Here is a 13,632-nt window from a genome sequence, read left to right on the forward strand (position 1 = left end):
ACAAACGTGGGGATCCTCACTGGGTGCGGATGGGATGACCTCGCATTGGTTACTGCCTGGAGATCGTCTAAGTTCAGCCCATGGATATTTGGGGGTGGTTGTCTAGGGATTTCTGCATTGTTTGCTACATTGTCGTTTTCACTGTTGGAGCTCTCTCTCCCTAAGTTTCAGCTGTTGCCTGTGAGGCAGCAGCCTGAAGTGACAGGCTCTTATCACTCACAGACTCACTATATTTGTCCTCTGCTTACTGGGGGACATCCTTGATTCATTAGGTCAAGGCCGCATGCCCACACGGTGTCTCCGGAGCGTCACCTCTCTCGAGTGAGGGACAATGACATGCTTCCGAATTCTGGCATGATCAGTCCTTATGTGAATTCGCCGGGCGAACCGACAGTAAAAGGAGGAGCTGAGAAGCGGCGTTAGGCTTCTGGGTGGTGTGTGCCTGCCTAACCTGGGGTGACTTAGACCGAGGGCAAGGACAAGGAAAGGGGCGTAGGAGCGGGTCCACAGGAACACCTGTCCTATTTTATACACGCAAGTGTTCAGCCTGATTCTAGAATCACAGACAAAAGCCAGTTAGCATCTTTTCGATTAAACTTGTTGTATTTTGTCTTTGACAGGTGAAGGAGGCTCAGTCCCACCATGGGGTCTGGATTGCACCAAGACTCAAAAAGAGGGCAAAGGCTGCTTTGTCGCTTGCAGGCCACACAGGAGGGGAGGAGAGAGCAAGGACCCAGTGACATGGAAGCCATGGCCTCCCAGTTCTGCTGTCACTTTTGCGAAGTCCTGAGAAGAAATCCCTGGAACTCCTTGTCACACGTGACAAGATCAGGTTGCTCTGAGCTAGGTAGCTCCGCTGCTCTCTTGGTCGAAACACAAACTGTGTTGCTGGTCCTTTGAGAGAGGAGCTGTGTCATTGGCTCAAAGGAGGCAGGAGCATGTGACGGTTCCAAGCTGCTTCCCCCATGGTGTGGGGGTGCAGGGGGCATTTTATAGATGACGCAGCAGACAGCTGGTGTGTGGAGATGCAGGTTGGGCAAGTTCTGATTGGAGGAGCTTGGAAACAGCCAGCATGGCACTGGCTCCTGCATACAGCTGCTTTGCCAAGCAAAACGCTGAAAAGGCAGAAGAGCTTTGGACTTCCATAGCCTGTAGCACTGGGGCTGGGTGAAGTTTAAGGCAACTCCTTGACATTTTCAGGGGCAGTAGGCCGGGCCCCTGGGTGAAATGGAAAACAGGGGGCAGGGGTTCGGGGCAACAGATTAAGCCACCGCTTGGGATGCCTGCATCCCACATCAGAGTTCCCGGTTGGACTCCCAGCTGCTCCACTTCCACTCCAGCTCCCCTAATGCATCCTGGGAGGCAGCATATGATGTACAAGTGCTCTGGCCCTGCTGCTCATGTGGGAGCCCAGATAGAGTCCCTGGCTTGTGGCTTCAGCCTGGCCTAGGCCTGCTGTGCGGGCACGTGGAGAGCGAAACCGTGGATGCAAGATCCCCATCTCTCTCTCTCTCCCTGTCACTCTACCTTTCAAGGAGAAGAAAATAAACACGTTTTTAAATTGCCAAAGAGAGGACCGGCATTGTGGCACAGTGGGTTAAACTGCCTACCTGCTACACCAGCATCCTATAAATTTTTTTATTTAATTTTTTACTTTTATTATTTTTTATAGAAAGCTTTTTTAATAAACATAAATTTCAAAAGTAGAACTTTTGGATTCTAGCAGTGCATCCTGTAAGTTGAAGTGCTGGTTCGAGTCCTAGCTACCTGCTTCCCATCTAATTCCCTCGAACACGCCTCGGAAGGCAGCAGACAAGGGAACAAATATTTGGGACCCTGTCACCATGTCTGAGACCCTAAGAGAGAAGCCTGGCTCCTGGCTTTGGGCTGTCCCATCCTCAATGTGGTAGCCATTAAAAAATATATTTATGTCTTATTTGAAAGAGTGGCAGAGAGAAAAGAGAGAAAGATCTTCCATTCCTGGCTTCACTTCCCAGATGACCACAACGGACAGGCCTGGACCAGGCCAAAGCCAGGATCCAGGAGCTTCATCCGGGTCTCCCACATGGGAGCAGGGGTCCAAGCACTTGGGCCATCCTCTGCCTCTTTCCCAGGCGCATTAGTAGGGAGCTGGGTTGGAAGTGGAGCAACCGGGACACGAACTGGTGCCCATACACGGGGTGCTGGCATTGCCACCAGCAGCTTTACCCACAACGCCACAACGCCGGCCCCCTAAATAAATAGTGTTACAAATTCTAGTGTGAACAGATGGACAGGTGGGAGCTTGGTGTTCCACCGCCTTCCCGCTCTGCGCTGGTGCTTCAGTCAGTACCTAGGGCAACTGTGGACTCCTGGAAAGGACGGGCGGGCCCTGGGACCCCTTCAGGGCCTCTGTCTTAAGGGTCCTGGGCGTTTCCTGCAGGCATCAAGGGAGAGAATCAGCAGAGAAAGGCAGACAGAGGACAAGGGACAAGGCCAAGCCCATTGGCTGGGTGAGGAGACAGTTCCGTCAAAGGGTACCTGAAGGCCAAGGAGAAGAGTGGAGACACCTTGGCGTTCCTGGCCTGGGTGCACCTGTGCTCCCAGAAGTGCGCCGCCCTACTTCAGGCTCTGGAGGGCGGGACTCCCTTTGCCATTCGGGCTGAGCCCCCAGTCCCAGATGATGAGTCAGCTGGAGGGGAGGGAGTGGGATGCCCTGAGTGACGGGTCAGGAGCCACTGATAAGCGGTGCTAGTTACTCCAGACCCTCCATGGCCTCCATGCTTCTGTCTTCTTGGAAGACCTGCTGACTCAGAGGGGTCACAGGGACCAGTCCTGGAGATGCCAGACAACAGGACTCGGGGCTTGAGGTGGCCGAAAGATCCACCCTCGCGGGGCCGAAGGAGTCTGACACCCACTCTGAAGTCTCAGACCCGAGGGTGGGGAGGGCTCCAGGACCTTTCTGCCATGGTGTCTGAGAGTCTGGGGCAGGGCCCAGCCCCACCCTGCCCCAAGGAGCACCTGCACCCCCTCAGCGCCTCAGCTTCCCTCATGCTCCCTGGAATGACATCTCTTGGGAGGGGGGCAACTTGCAGCCCAAGTCACCCTTCTCAGAGACAGATGGTTTGAGAAGGGGCTGGCAGGTTGAGGCTGGCTGGCTGGCTAGACTTGCTAATTTATAAGATAGTCCCCATGATGTGATAGAACTCATAAATTGGTATATGGTTGTACGGGTGTTTGCCATGCCATTCTTCAAACTTTACTGCCTGCTTGTTTTTCTTTTTTTTTTTCTTCGTTTTTTTTTTATTTTGTATCAAAATATCAGGAAAGAGGGGGAAAAATTCTGTTTTTAAACATTTATTTATTTATTTAAAGTCAGTGTTACACAGACAGAGAAAAGGATGCAGAGACAGAGAGAGAGAGAGAGGTCTTCCATGTGATGGTTCTCTCCCCAGATGGGGGAACTTCCATAGCGATCCATCGGATCGGCTCAGTTCTGGCCATTGCAACCATGTGGGGAGTGACCAGTGGATGAAGACCTTGCTCTCTCTCTCTCTCCCTTCCCACACTTAATAAATAAAATGATTTCATCAAAAGCTGCGGTGACCATGTCTCAAGCTTGTCCTGCCCCTCCTGGGCTCTGGCACTCAGCCGAGTGGACCCCACCTTGTCATCCCTAAGCTTTCCAGGAGGGACAGACCCTGCCCAACACCTGATCCCAAGAGGTTGACCTTGTTTGCTCAGGAGGTGAGCTTCCCTTGATAAAGAGCAGGAGGGAGGGCTTGGAGCTGGTATAAAAGTTCTGGAAGGTTCTAAGGGGTTACCTTGCACCTGAAGCTCCCAGGTGAGAGGTGTTAGGGATTCCTGGGTCTGCCTTTGAGGGGGTGGGGATTCAGATCTGATCTGGTCTGGGGAAGGGGATGCCTGGATTGAGTGGCAGGGAGTGTTAGTGAAGTGGGCACCTGGGTTGAAGCTATCTTGGTGCAGAGATGTGTCAGCTGTCAGTTGAAGGACTAGGAACCTGGGACACTCAGGTGACTGGGAAAGGCCAGGCGTGTGTCGGTGGACAAAGAATGGTGACAAAGATCCCATCTGCTGGATCACTCCCCCACATGGCCGCAATGGCCAGAGCTGGGCCAATCTGAGCCAGGAGCCTGGAGCTTCTTCCAGGTCTCCCAAGGGGGTGTAGAGTCCCAAGTGCTTGGGCCATCTTCCACCACCTTCCCAGGGCACTAGCAGAGAGCTGGATCGGAAGTGGAGCAGACGGGACTTGAACCGGTGCCCATATGGGATGGCGGCTCCAGGGGCGGAGGACTCACCTACTGCACTCCAGCGGCCAGCTTGTCGGTGTTGGCTCTGATGCTGGGTTCAGGAAATTCAGCCGTCTCCAGGCTGAGGCCTATCCTCCAGTCCTAATTCAGAAAGTCCCCGTCCTGGCTGTGTCAGGACACAGCGCACCCCAACAGGGAGCGCTGACCTTCTGCTTGGAGGGGAAAAGGAGGGCGTGGCTACAGCCAGACCAAGGGCGGGCCAGAGACAGTTGGACCCTGGAACATCAGGTCTGGAGGATGACACTGCAGGCTGTGGACAGTGCTGTGCACCTTGAGCCTGGGTCTGGCTAGGTGGGAGCTGAAGGGTCAGGCCACCCGGAGGCCAGAGGGAAAGGAGGAACCTCCCCCTCTGCTCTCTTCTTCCCCCTGCAGCCTGGCGATGTGGACCTTCATGCTCCTGGGCCTTCTCTGTGCCTCGGCCTCTGCCAGTGCCAGTAAGTGAGCCGCTGGGACTCTGGTGGCGGGTGGCAGGAAGGGGCCCCTGCTCGGCTGGTGGCCAAGGCTTGCAGGGCCGCCCCTGAGTGGTGGGAACTGGGAGGTCCTTGCCTCCAAGCCCCCCTTTCTTTCCACTGCAGTCCAGGCCAGGTCCTCCTCCTACAGTGGCGAGTACGGAAGTGGAAGAGGAGAGCCATTCTCCCACTCCGGCCTCCAGCTGGAAGGGCCCATCACAGCCATCCGTGTCCGGGTCGACAGCTTCAATATCGCGGGGTAAGGCTCTTCCGCGTTCCTCAAGCTCTTACTAACTCAGGAAGTGCTCTTTCGCTCTGGGCCACCTGTGCCTCAACCAACAGGTCCCTAGTGAGGCAGGATATGGGGATAGCTGTGAGAGGACTCGGCTTCCAGAACCGTACCCTTTGGACTCTTCCCTCCCCGAATATGCTTGGTGGTGGCAAATCATTAATAACCACTAACTCTCAGGGGCCTGGAAGTCGACCAGCCCTGCCCACCCGCCTTCTGCGGTTTAAAGTTTCTTTCCAATATCCCTGCTGGGTGCCCTGCAACTTTGCTCAACGCCTCTCTTGAGCAATCCCCACTCCATTGCTAGTCGGAAAATTCTATCACGTGCAGAGCCAAAGTGTGTCCCCTGATCCTCGATCTGCCTCCTGGGACAGCAGGGACAAGCCTCTTCCCTCTCCCACAAGGGAGCCACTCAGCTGTTAGAAAATCCCTTTGCTTCCACAAGTGCGGGAATGGGGGAGGGGCATCGTAGGAGGCTGGACTCCAAATTCAAGGCCTGCCATGTGCTGTGTTTGGGCGACTCTGGGCAAGCTGCCTTCCTTCTCTGCACCTGCTGTCAGCCAGGCCAGGAGCTGAAGTTCTTTGTGTGGTCCTCCAGGGCTCACCCGGCCTACACTTTTGGGGCAACTAGCAGGGACTGCTCATGCTAGTGTCCAGTTTGGAGGACTCCACGTGTAGGCCAAACGGTCCTGAACTCTGATGACCTAATCAGTGTCCCCGTTCCTGCCCTCCCACCCGTCCCAGTCTCCAGGTGCGCTACGGCCAGGTGTGGAGCGACTACGTGGGTGGCAATCTGGGAGACCTGGAGGAGATCTTTCTGCACCCAGGGGAGTCAGTGATCGAGGTGTCTGGGTCATACAAAAACTATCTGAAGACCCTGGACTTTTTCACCAACTACGGTCGCATCCTTTCCTTTGGGAGAGACACAGGCGTGAGCTTCAACGCTGTCCCCTTGGACATCGACGCCGTGCTCCGATTCATCAGTGGCCGAGCTGGCTTATTCGTCAGCGCCATTGGCCTGCACTGGGACACCATCCCAGAAACTGCCCCAGCAACTGCTGAGCCCGCCTCCTCCGTGGCAGGGCCCCGTGGTGGGGTGTGAGAACTCCCTGATCACTATTCCCATACAAATGGCTCAATAAAAGGACATGGCTAAAGCTGGTGTGCATGTGGGTGTGTGCAGGCGGGACCCACTCTTGGAGGGCGGTGTGACTCTCAGCTCTGGCTACCTGCTGCTAAGAGTGGGAGCACGAGGGAGACAGGTGTTGAGAATCCTGGGCTCTTCCGTACGTCGCAAGGAGAGGAGACGCTGGTTTGTGCCAACTCTTTTCGGGGTTAGTTCATGAGAATGTCTGTCCAAACAGGAGTTCTGAAGGGAAGGCTCAGCGGGGGCACACCGCCGAGCCCCAGGTGAGCCTCTCTGGCGCCCTCCCCCCTGAGAAGGGGCTGGCTTCTCTGACCAAAGGCTGTCCCCTCTCCCTGGAGCTCAGCTGCAGGTGGGTGGCCTGCACCTCTGTCCTCCCATCTGTCCCAGATGCGATCTCCCTGCTGAAGTTTCGCCCCAGTTTGTGCTTAAGGACTCCACCCCATTCCCCAGGCCAGTTCTTCCTCGTCTTTACCCCTAACCTGGTGCTCTTGCTTAGCCCTCTGGGAACTGGCGCTCAGGCAGATGAGAAGCCCGTGGCTGAGACACACCCATGTCCCGTATTAGAGCGAGTGGGTTTCATTCCTGACTCCACCTTCCTGCTGACGTGGCTGCTGGGAGGCAGCAGGGACGGTTCAGGATGGTTCAAGTGCCACCCACACGGGAGAGCCGGTTGAGTTCTCCTCCAGCTTCTGCCCCCACTCCCACCTCTCTAACAAACAGAGAATAAAAACGGAGCCGGCGCCGCGGCTCATAGGCTAATCCTCCACCTTGTTGCGCCGGCACACCAGGTTCTAGTCCCAGTCGGTGCGCCGGATTCTGTACCGGTTGCCCTTCCTCCAGGCCAGCTCTCTGCTGTGGCCAGGGACTGCAGTGGGGGATGTCACAAGTGCTTGGGCCCTGCACCCCAGGGTAGATCAGGAGAAACACCAGGCTCCTGATTTGGATCCGTGTGGTGCGCCGGCCGCAGTGCACCGGCCTCAGCTGCCATTGGAGGGTGAACCAATGGCAAAGGAAGACCTTTCTCTCTGTCTCTCTCTCTCACTGTCCACTCTGCCTGAAAACAAAACAAAACAAAACAAAACAAAACAAAACAAAACAAAACACCACCAGGAACAACGGAGAGTCTTTCCTTAGGGACCCACCATTTCAACAGTGTGAACTTGGCCAACACCACAGCCAAAGTGGAAATTCTGGGGCAGGCACTTAGTATGGTGGTTAAGTTGCCACTAGGGGCTGCGTCCCATATCTGAGTGCCTGGGTTCAAGGCCTGGCTCTACTTTCGTTTTTTAAGACTTTTTCAAGAAATGTATTTATCTGAGAGTTACAGAGAGGCAGAGGCAGAGAGAGAGAGAGAGAGAGAGAGACAGACAGACAGACAGACAGAGAGAGGTCTTCCAAATGCCGGTTCACTCCCAGATGGCTACAATGGCCGGAGCTGGGCCGATCTGAAGCCAGGAGCCTCTTCTGGGTCTCCCACGTGGATACAGGGACATAAGGAATTGGAGCATCTTATACTGCTTTCCCAGGCCATAGCAGAGAGCTGGATCACAAGTGGAGCAGCCGGGACTCCAACCAGCGCCCATACAGAATGCCGGTGTTGCAGGCGGCAGCTTTACCCACTACTCCACAGCCTGGCTCCACATTTGATTCCAGCTTCCTATTAATGCCAACCATGTGGGAGGCCTGCATTGAGTTCTGGGCTCCTGGCTTCAGTCTGGCCCAGCCTGCCTGTCGTGGGCATTTAGGGAGTGAACCAATGGATAGGACATCTCTGTCTGCCTTTCATAGAGCATGAAAATAAAGTTTTTACAAAAGTAAATTCCAAAGTAGAGACATTTTCATCTTTGATTGCCCCAAGTACAAGGGTTGGGATCGAATTCAGGGGAAGCATTAGGATGGCTGGATAGAGTCAGTGAGGACACAAAGTGGCTTTGGGAAGAATTTCGAGGACTCTAAAATACTGGCAGTTTTGGTTTTGGTGGTAGTGGTGGGCAGTAACATATTGCTTCCCATAGATTTCTTTGTGTCATAGGGAATGTCAAGTCATATTACTTCCCAATTAGACAAAGAGAAGTTACAGACATGTAATTTTGTAAAAATAAAAATAAAAACCCCAAACACTATAAAAAGAAGCCCACCACTAGCATGTTTTTATAACAATTCCTTGGGCACCAGATGTTGCTGTGGATCCATTCTGAGAGGAGGATGGTGGTGGGGGCAAGACGTGTGGAGTCACCACACAGACCCCAGGTGTGGGTGAAAGCAGGCCAGAGGCGAGCAGCTGGAAGACTCATTTATTTCAGTTGGTACAGCATCTTATAGAGCCAAGGCAGCCAATCTGGTCAAGGGGTGGTCTATGCTCTAACCAATCACAGCCTGTTGCCAGGCAGTTTCCAAAGCCATCCAATCACAGCATGTTGCCAGGCAGGCTCCGTTGCCATGTCATTCCTGAAGCCATCCAATCACAGCCTGTTGCCAGGCAGTTTCCGTTGTCAGCGGCCATCTTGGCATGGCCTTCTCATTCCACCACAAATTCCATCACAGATTATTATGCCATTGGAATTCTTTTTGAGCTATAAATATCATAGATCTTACCCTTTTCAAGTGTGCAAGTGATTTTTAGTATATTTATAAGGTTTGTACATCCAGCATCGCCAATTCCTGAATACCTAAGTAAAAAACAAAACAAACAAACAAAAAAAAAAACCTGAGGCCATGAGTTGTCTCCCCAGCCTCCCTTTAGCCCAGCAGAGTCATGTTCTCATGTGTTAACCTGAGGAAGAATTAAATCAGGCTGATAACAAAGCCATTGCCTTACATACTCATTTGTGGTGAGAACATTTACGGTCTACTTTTAGCAATTCTGACGAAAGTCACCATTCCATGTGATCTATTGATCACTAAAGGCTGCTTCTTCCTTTCACCTGAAACTTTGTATGCTCTGATCAACATCTTGTCTCTCTCCATCCAGTGTTCTGCCAAGCCTCTCATGACTACCACTTTGTTTTTTTTTTTTTTTTTTGTAAAGATTATTTATTTGAAAGGCAGAATGAGACAGAGAGGGAGAGACAGGGAGAGATCTTCCATCCACTGATTTACATCCCAAACAGCTACAATTGCTGGGGCTGGTCCAGGCTGTAATCAGGAGCCTAGAATCTCATCTAGGCCTCTCATGTGGGTAGCAGGGACCCAAGCAGTTAGGCCACCCTCCACTGCCTCCCCAGGTGCATCAGCAGGAAGCTGGATCAGAACTGGAGCAGCTGGGAGTCAGATCAGCCTCTGATACGGGAAGCCGCTTAGCCCACTGTGTCATTACTCTGGCCCCTGCTGACGGCCACCCTGCTCTCAAATTCTGAGTTGGTATTTCTTAGATTCTACACGTAAGTGGGATGTGGTATGTATTTGTTTCTGTGTGCCTGATTTCCCTTAGCATAGTGCCCTTCAGGTTCACCCCTAGGGTTACAAAGGACAGCTTACTCAAAGGTCATCAGCACATAAATAGTGAAGTTCAAGTGCTACAGTGAAGTTCATGTGCTGGGTGTGGAAGAAGCCATTCAGGAAAGCAACAGGTATAGAAAAGGAGAAAGGCCGGAATAAGGGAATTGGGAAACACCAGTGTTGGTTGGTACAAAGAGGAGGCAGTTACAGAACTATAGAATGGAGGTTAATGTTGTGGCACAGCAGGTTAAGGCACCACACTGCATCCCATACTGGAGTGCCCGTTGGAGACCTGGCTACTCCCCTGGTCCAGCTCCCTGCCTCTGATAATGGCTCAAGTGATTGTGTTCCTGCTACCCATCTTGGATGGAGCTCCTGGCTCCTGGCTTTATGTAGGCCCAGCCCCAGCTGTTGTAGGCTTCTGGGGAGTGAACCAATGGATGGAAGATCTCTCCTTCTCTGTCTGCATTTCAAATCAATAAATAGGGAAAAAAGAACTAGAGAATGGAGTGGTATGGGAGGCTAGGAGAAGGCAAGAGAGAACTTCCAAGAAGTGGCTAAGGCCAGGAGAAATGGAGAAAAGCAAAGATCTCCGTTTCTTGCATGGTGGCCGTGAGGAGGTCATTCATTATCTTGACAAGCACAGCTTCAGTGGCCTGCAGGAATCGGCTGATGTAGGCTGCAATTTGCTAAGGAATGAATGGGAGGTGAGGATTCACAGAGGCGAGGGCTATTTCAAGAAGTGTGTCTCTAGGAAGACAAAAATAGCTGGTAGTCATAGCTCTGGGGACTGTGATGTTGCAGTGGATTTATTCTGAGAGCAGGAGCGTGGTAGGGGAAGAGGCATGGAGTCACCACACAGACCCCAGGTGTCAGGTGAAAGCAAGCCAGAGGTGAGCAGCCCACAGACTCGTTAACTTCAGTTGGTAGAGCAGCTTAAATAACCAAGGCAGTCAATCGGGTCAAGAGGCGGTCTATGCCCTAACCAATCACAGCCTGTTGCCAGGCAGTTTCTAAAACCAAGCCATCCAATTACAGCCGGTTGCCAGGCAGGCTCCATTGCAATGTGGTTCCCGAAGCCATCCAATCAAAGCCTGCTGTCAGTCAGGCTCCATTGTCATGTTGTTTCCCGAAGCCATCCAATCATAGCCTGTTGCCAGGCAGTTTCCATTGTCAGCGGCCATCTTGGCATGACCTTCTCTTTCCACCACATTTCTTCCTTTTCATTTATTTTTGAGCAATGGGAGGCATGATTCTTGGCCAGACCATTGCTGACCCCGTTTCCATGTGGTCTCTGCACGTGGCTGTGCTTCTCTTAGGTTGTCTCCCAGGGGATCTTACCCATTGTTGACTAACCAGTGCTTAAAACGGGAGGCCACAGGAGTGCTTGCTCAGATAGGGATAGGAATGAAGAACAATGGTAATCAGGAATGGCATGACTGCACACAGGCTGTGGGCCGTTTGAGTGGCTGACCAGAGCTAGTGGGGTATAAAGCAGTAGCAGATGTGGCTATGGGCACCTTCTCAGGGTAGGATGATAGGGCAGGTGCATCCGCTAACAAGGCAGACTCTCAGTCGTGTTCAGCTGGTTCTGGTTGGCTGACAGTTGCAGGCTTGATGTTTCTGGCTGGTACCCAAATGGGCTGTCCCGCATTCTCTGGAAAGACACAAGCATATCCTCGGCCCTTGGTTAGCAGAAGCCTTTTTACAGGCGTTGGAATCCAGGGCCTGAATTCTGTGTTCACTTCGAGATTAACTGTTGCTCCCCCTCTTCGCGGAGGAGCGGCACTAAGCCCTGCCTAGGCTTCATATCCGAGTCACGGCACCATTATGTCGCTCCCCCTCTTCGTGGAGGAATGACACAGGACCCTGAGCTGTTCTTTTGTCTGCTCGGCCCTCCCCGGGTTTGCTGCTGGTTCTTCCCAGGTTGGCTACCAACACTTCCACCTCCGTGGAGGGGCGGTTCCCCCTGCCACTTTCCCCACTTCCGCAGGGGAGCGGCACACCGCCGGCCGGCTCTCTTGGGGGCTGCACAGGTGTTCCCTCAGATGTTCCCCTTAGATGTTCCTGGTGCATGTTGTCTCTCTCCTCCTTTATAGTCCTCTTCCACCAATTCCAACTCTTCTACCCACAAGCTGAGTATGCTGCTCTCCTCCAATCAGGAGCAGGTCCTACAGTTTATTGGTTGAACTGGAGGCAGCTGTGTAGAAGCTGGTTCTCCCTTCTCAGCGCCATATTGTGGGAGAGCAGATGCATAGAATAAGTCTTAATTCCAGTAACTTAGTCTAGTCCGAGTTGCTCCCCACATTAACGGCAAACATGTGGGTGGGATGGGGTCTAGCAGCTGTCCTGAGAGCCTGGGGTGCCTGGGGACTGCCACAAACGTGGGGATCCTCACTGGGTACGGATGGGATGACCTCGCATTGGTTACTGCTTGGAGATCGTCTAAGTTCATCCCATGGATATTTGGGGGGTGGCTGACTAGGCATTGCTGGGTTGTTTGCTACATTGTCGTTTTCACTGTTGGAGCTCTCTCTCCCTAAGTTTCAACTGTTGCCTGTGAGGCAGCAGCCTGAAGTGACAGGCTTTTATCACTCACAGACTCACTATATTTGTCCAGTGCTTACTGGAGGACATCCTTGATTCATTAGGTCAAGGCCGCATGCCCACATGGTATCTCCGGAGCGTCACCTCTCTCGAGTGAGGGACAATGACATGCTTCCGAATTCTGGCATGATCAGTCCTTATGTGAATTTTTTTTGTTTTTTTGTTTTGTTTTTGTTTTTTTTTTTTTTTTTGACAGGCAGAGTGGAGAGTGAGAGAGAGACAGAGAGAAAGGTCTTCCTTTGCCGTTGGTTCACCCTCCAATGGCCGCCGCGGCCAGCGCACCGCACTGATCCGATGGCAGGAGCCAGGTGCTTATCCTGGTCTCTCATGGGGTGCAGGGCCCAACCACTTGGGCCATCCTCCACTGCACTCCCAGGCCACAGCAGAGAGCTGGCCTGGAAGAGGGGCAACAGGGACAGAATCCGGCACCCCGACTGGGACTAGAACCCAGTGTGCTGGCGCTGCAAGGCGGAGGATTAGCCTAGTGAGCCACGGCACCAGCCCTGTTTTTGTTTTTCTAACGTGAGGTGCAGAGAGAGAGAGAGAGAGAGAGAGAAAGCACTCTCATTCACTGGTTCACACACCCAAATGCTTGCAAAAGAATTTCGCACTCTGCCCTCAGAGCGTAGTGAGTTCCCAGGATTTGTGCTGCCATGGCGTCCAGGCTGCTCACCCCAGGAGCTGGGGCCCGGTTACCAGCCCTTCACCTGGTGGGACAGCTGGATGCAACCCACATGACTGACTCCACTGACCCCACTCCACACGGGCTGTGCACAGGGGCCGCGGTGCCCATCTGTCCTTCACAGCGTGGCCTCCAGGAACCATGCCTGCTGGAGCTAAACCCTCCAATTAGATCGCCCCACGGGAAACCTGCTTGGAGAATGCCCTGGCCCAATGACAGCTTTGGTCCTCTCTCTCTCTCTCTCTCTCTCTCTGCAGTCCCTCCCTGCTAACCTTCCCACTGGCCATACAAGTCATGTTACCTTCCCCCTCTGGAATCTTTAAGTATAATAATAAAAAAGCCCTTGTTTCTGTTATTTCATGCGTTTCCTTCAGCTGCCTCCTCCGTCTGACCCGACAGATGCCCCCTGGCCCCACGAACAGAAGCCTTGTCCTGCTTGAGGCTCTCCTGGGGAGTGGCTGTCTTGGCTGATGGCCACTCTCCAAAAACAGACTTCCAGACCACGATAGCGGGCGAAGCTGGTGGACATTCAAATCTGCCACCCACCCCAGGCCAGCCTGTTTCCTGTTAGTAGATACGGGACGACACCTGTGTCATGTTATTTTAGGGGATGAAATGACATACAATAATATGACTGGGCAATTCTCAGAGACAGGTGTTTGATTGTCCTGTGTTCTGGAAACAAAGAGAAAATAAACTAAACAAGAGTA

At 52.9% G+C, this 13,632-nt stretch overlaps 1 protein-coding gene across 1 annotated transcript; it reads left to right on the plus strand.

Moving 5' to 3' along the window:
- The first annotated feature begins 4,689 nt into the window (after window positions 1–4,689).
- LOC138847080 (zymogen granule membrane protein 16-like) lies at window positions 4,690–6,208 on the plus strand. The gene is made up of 3 exons (XM_089320809.1): window positions 4,690–4,744; window positions 4,820–5,018; window positions 5,793–6,208. The coding sequence occupies exons 1-3, from the start codon at window positions 4,690–4,692 to the stop codon at window positions 6,148–6,150; spliced, it is 612 nt and encodes a 203-aa protein (XP_089176935.1). The 3' UTR covers window positions 6,151–6,208.
- The last annotated feature ends 7,424 nt before the right edge of the window (window positions 6,209–13,632 follow it).

This window comes from Oryctolagus cuniculus, chromosome 19 (genome assembly GCF_051225735.1).
Source record: "Oryctolagus cuniculus isolate XC-2025 breed Fujian yellow rabbit chromosome 19, ASM5122573v1, whole genome shotgun sequence".
Taxonomy (NCBI): Eukaryota; Metazoa; Chordata; class Mammalia; order Lagomorpha; family Leporidae; genus Oryctolagus; species Oryctolagus cuniculus.

What these genes read in the sequence shown, in the direction of transcription:
- LOC138847080 (XM_089320809.1), top strand. Translation starts at nt 4,690, where the DNA reads ATGTGGACCTTCATGCTCCTGGGCCTTCTCTGTGCCTCGGCCTCTGCC. An exon ending in CTCGGCCTCTGCCAGTGCCA is followed by an intron (nt 4,745 to 4,819) that starts GTAAGTGAGCCG and finishes CAAGGCTTGCAG; the next exon opens with GGCCGCCCCTGAGTGGTGGG. An exon ending in GACAGCTTCAATATCGCGGG is followed by an intron (nt 5,019 to 5,792) that starts GTAAGGCTCTTC and finishes CACCCGTCCCAG; the next exon opens with TCTCCAGGTGCGCTACGGCC.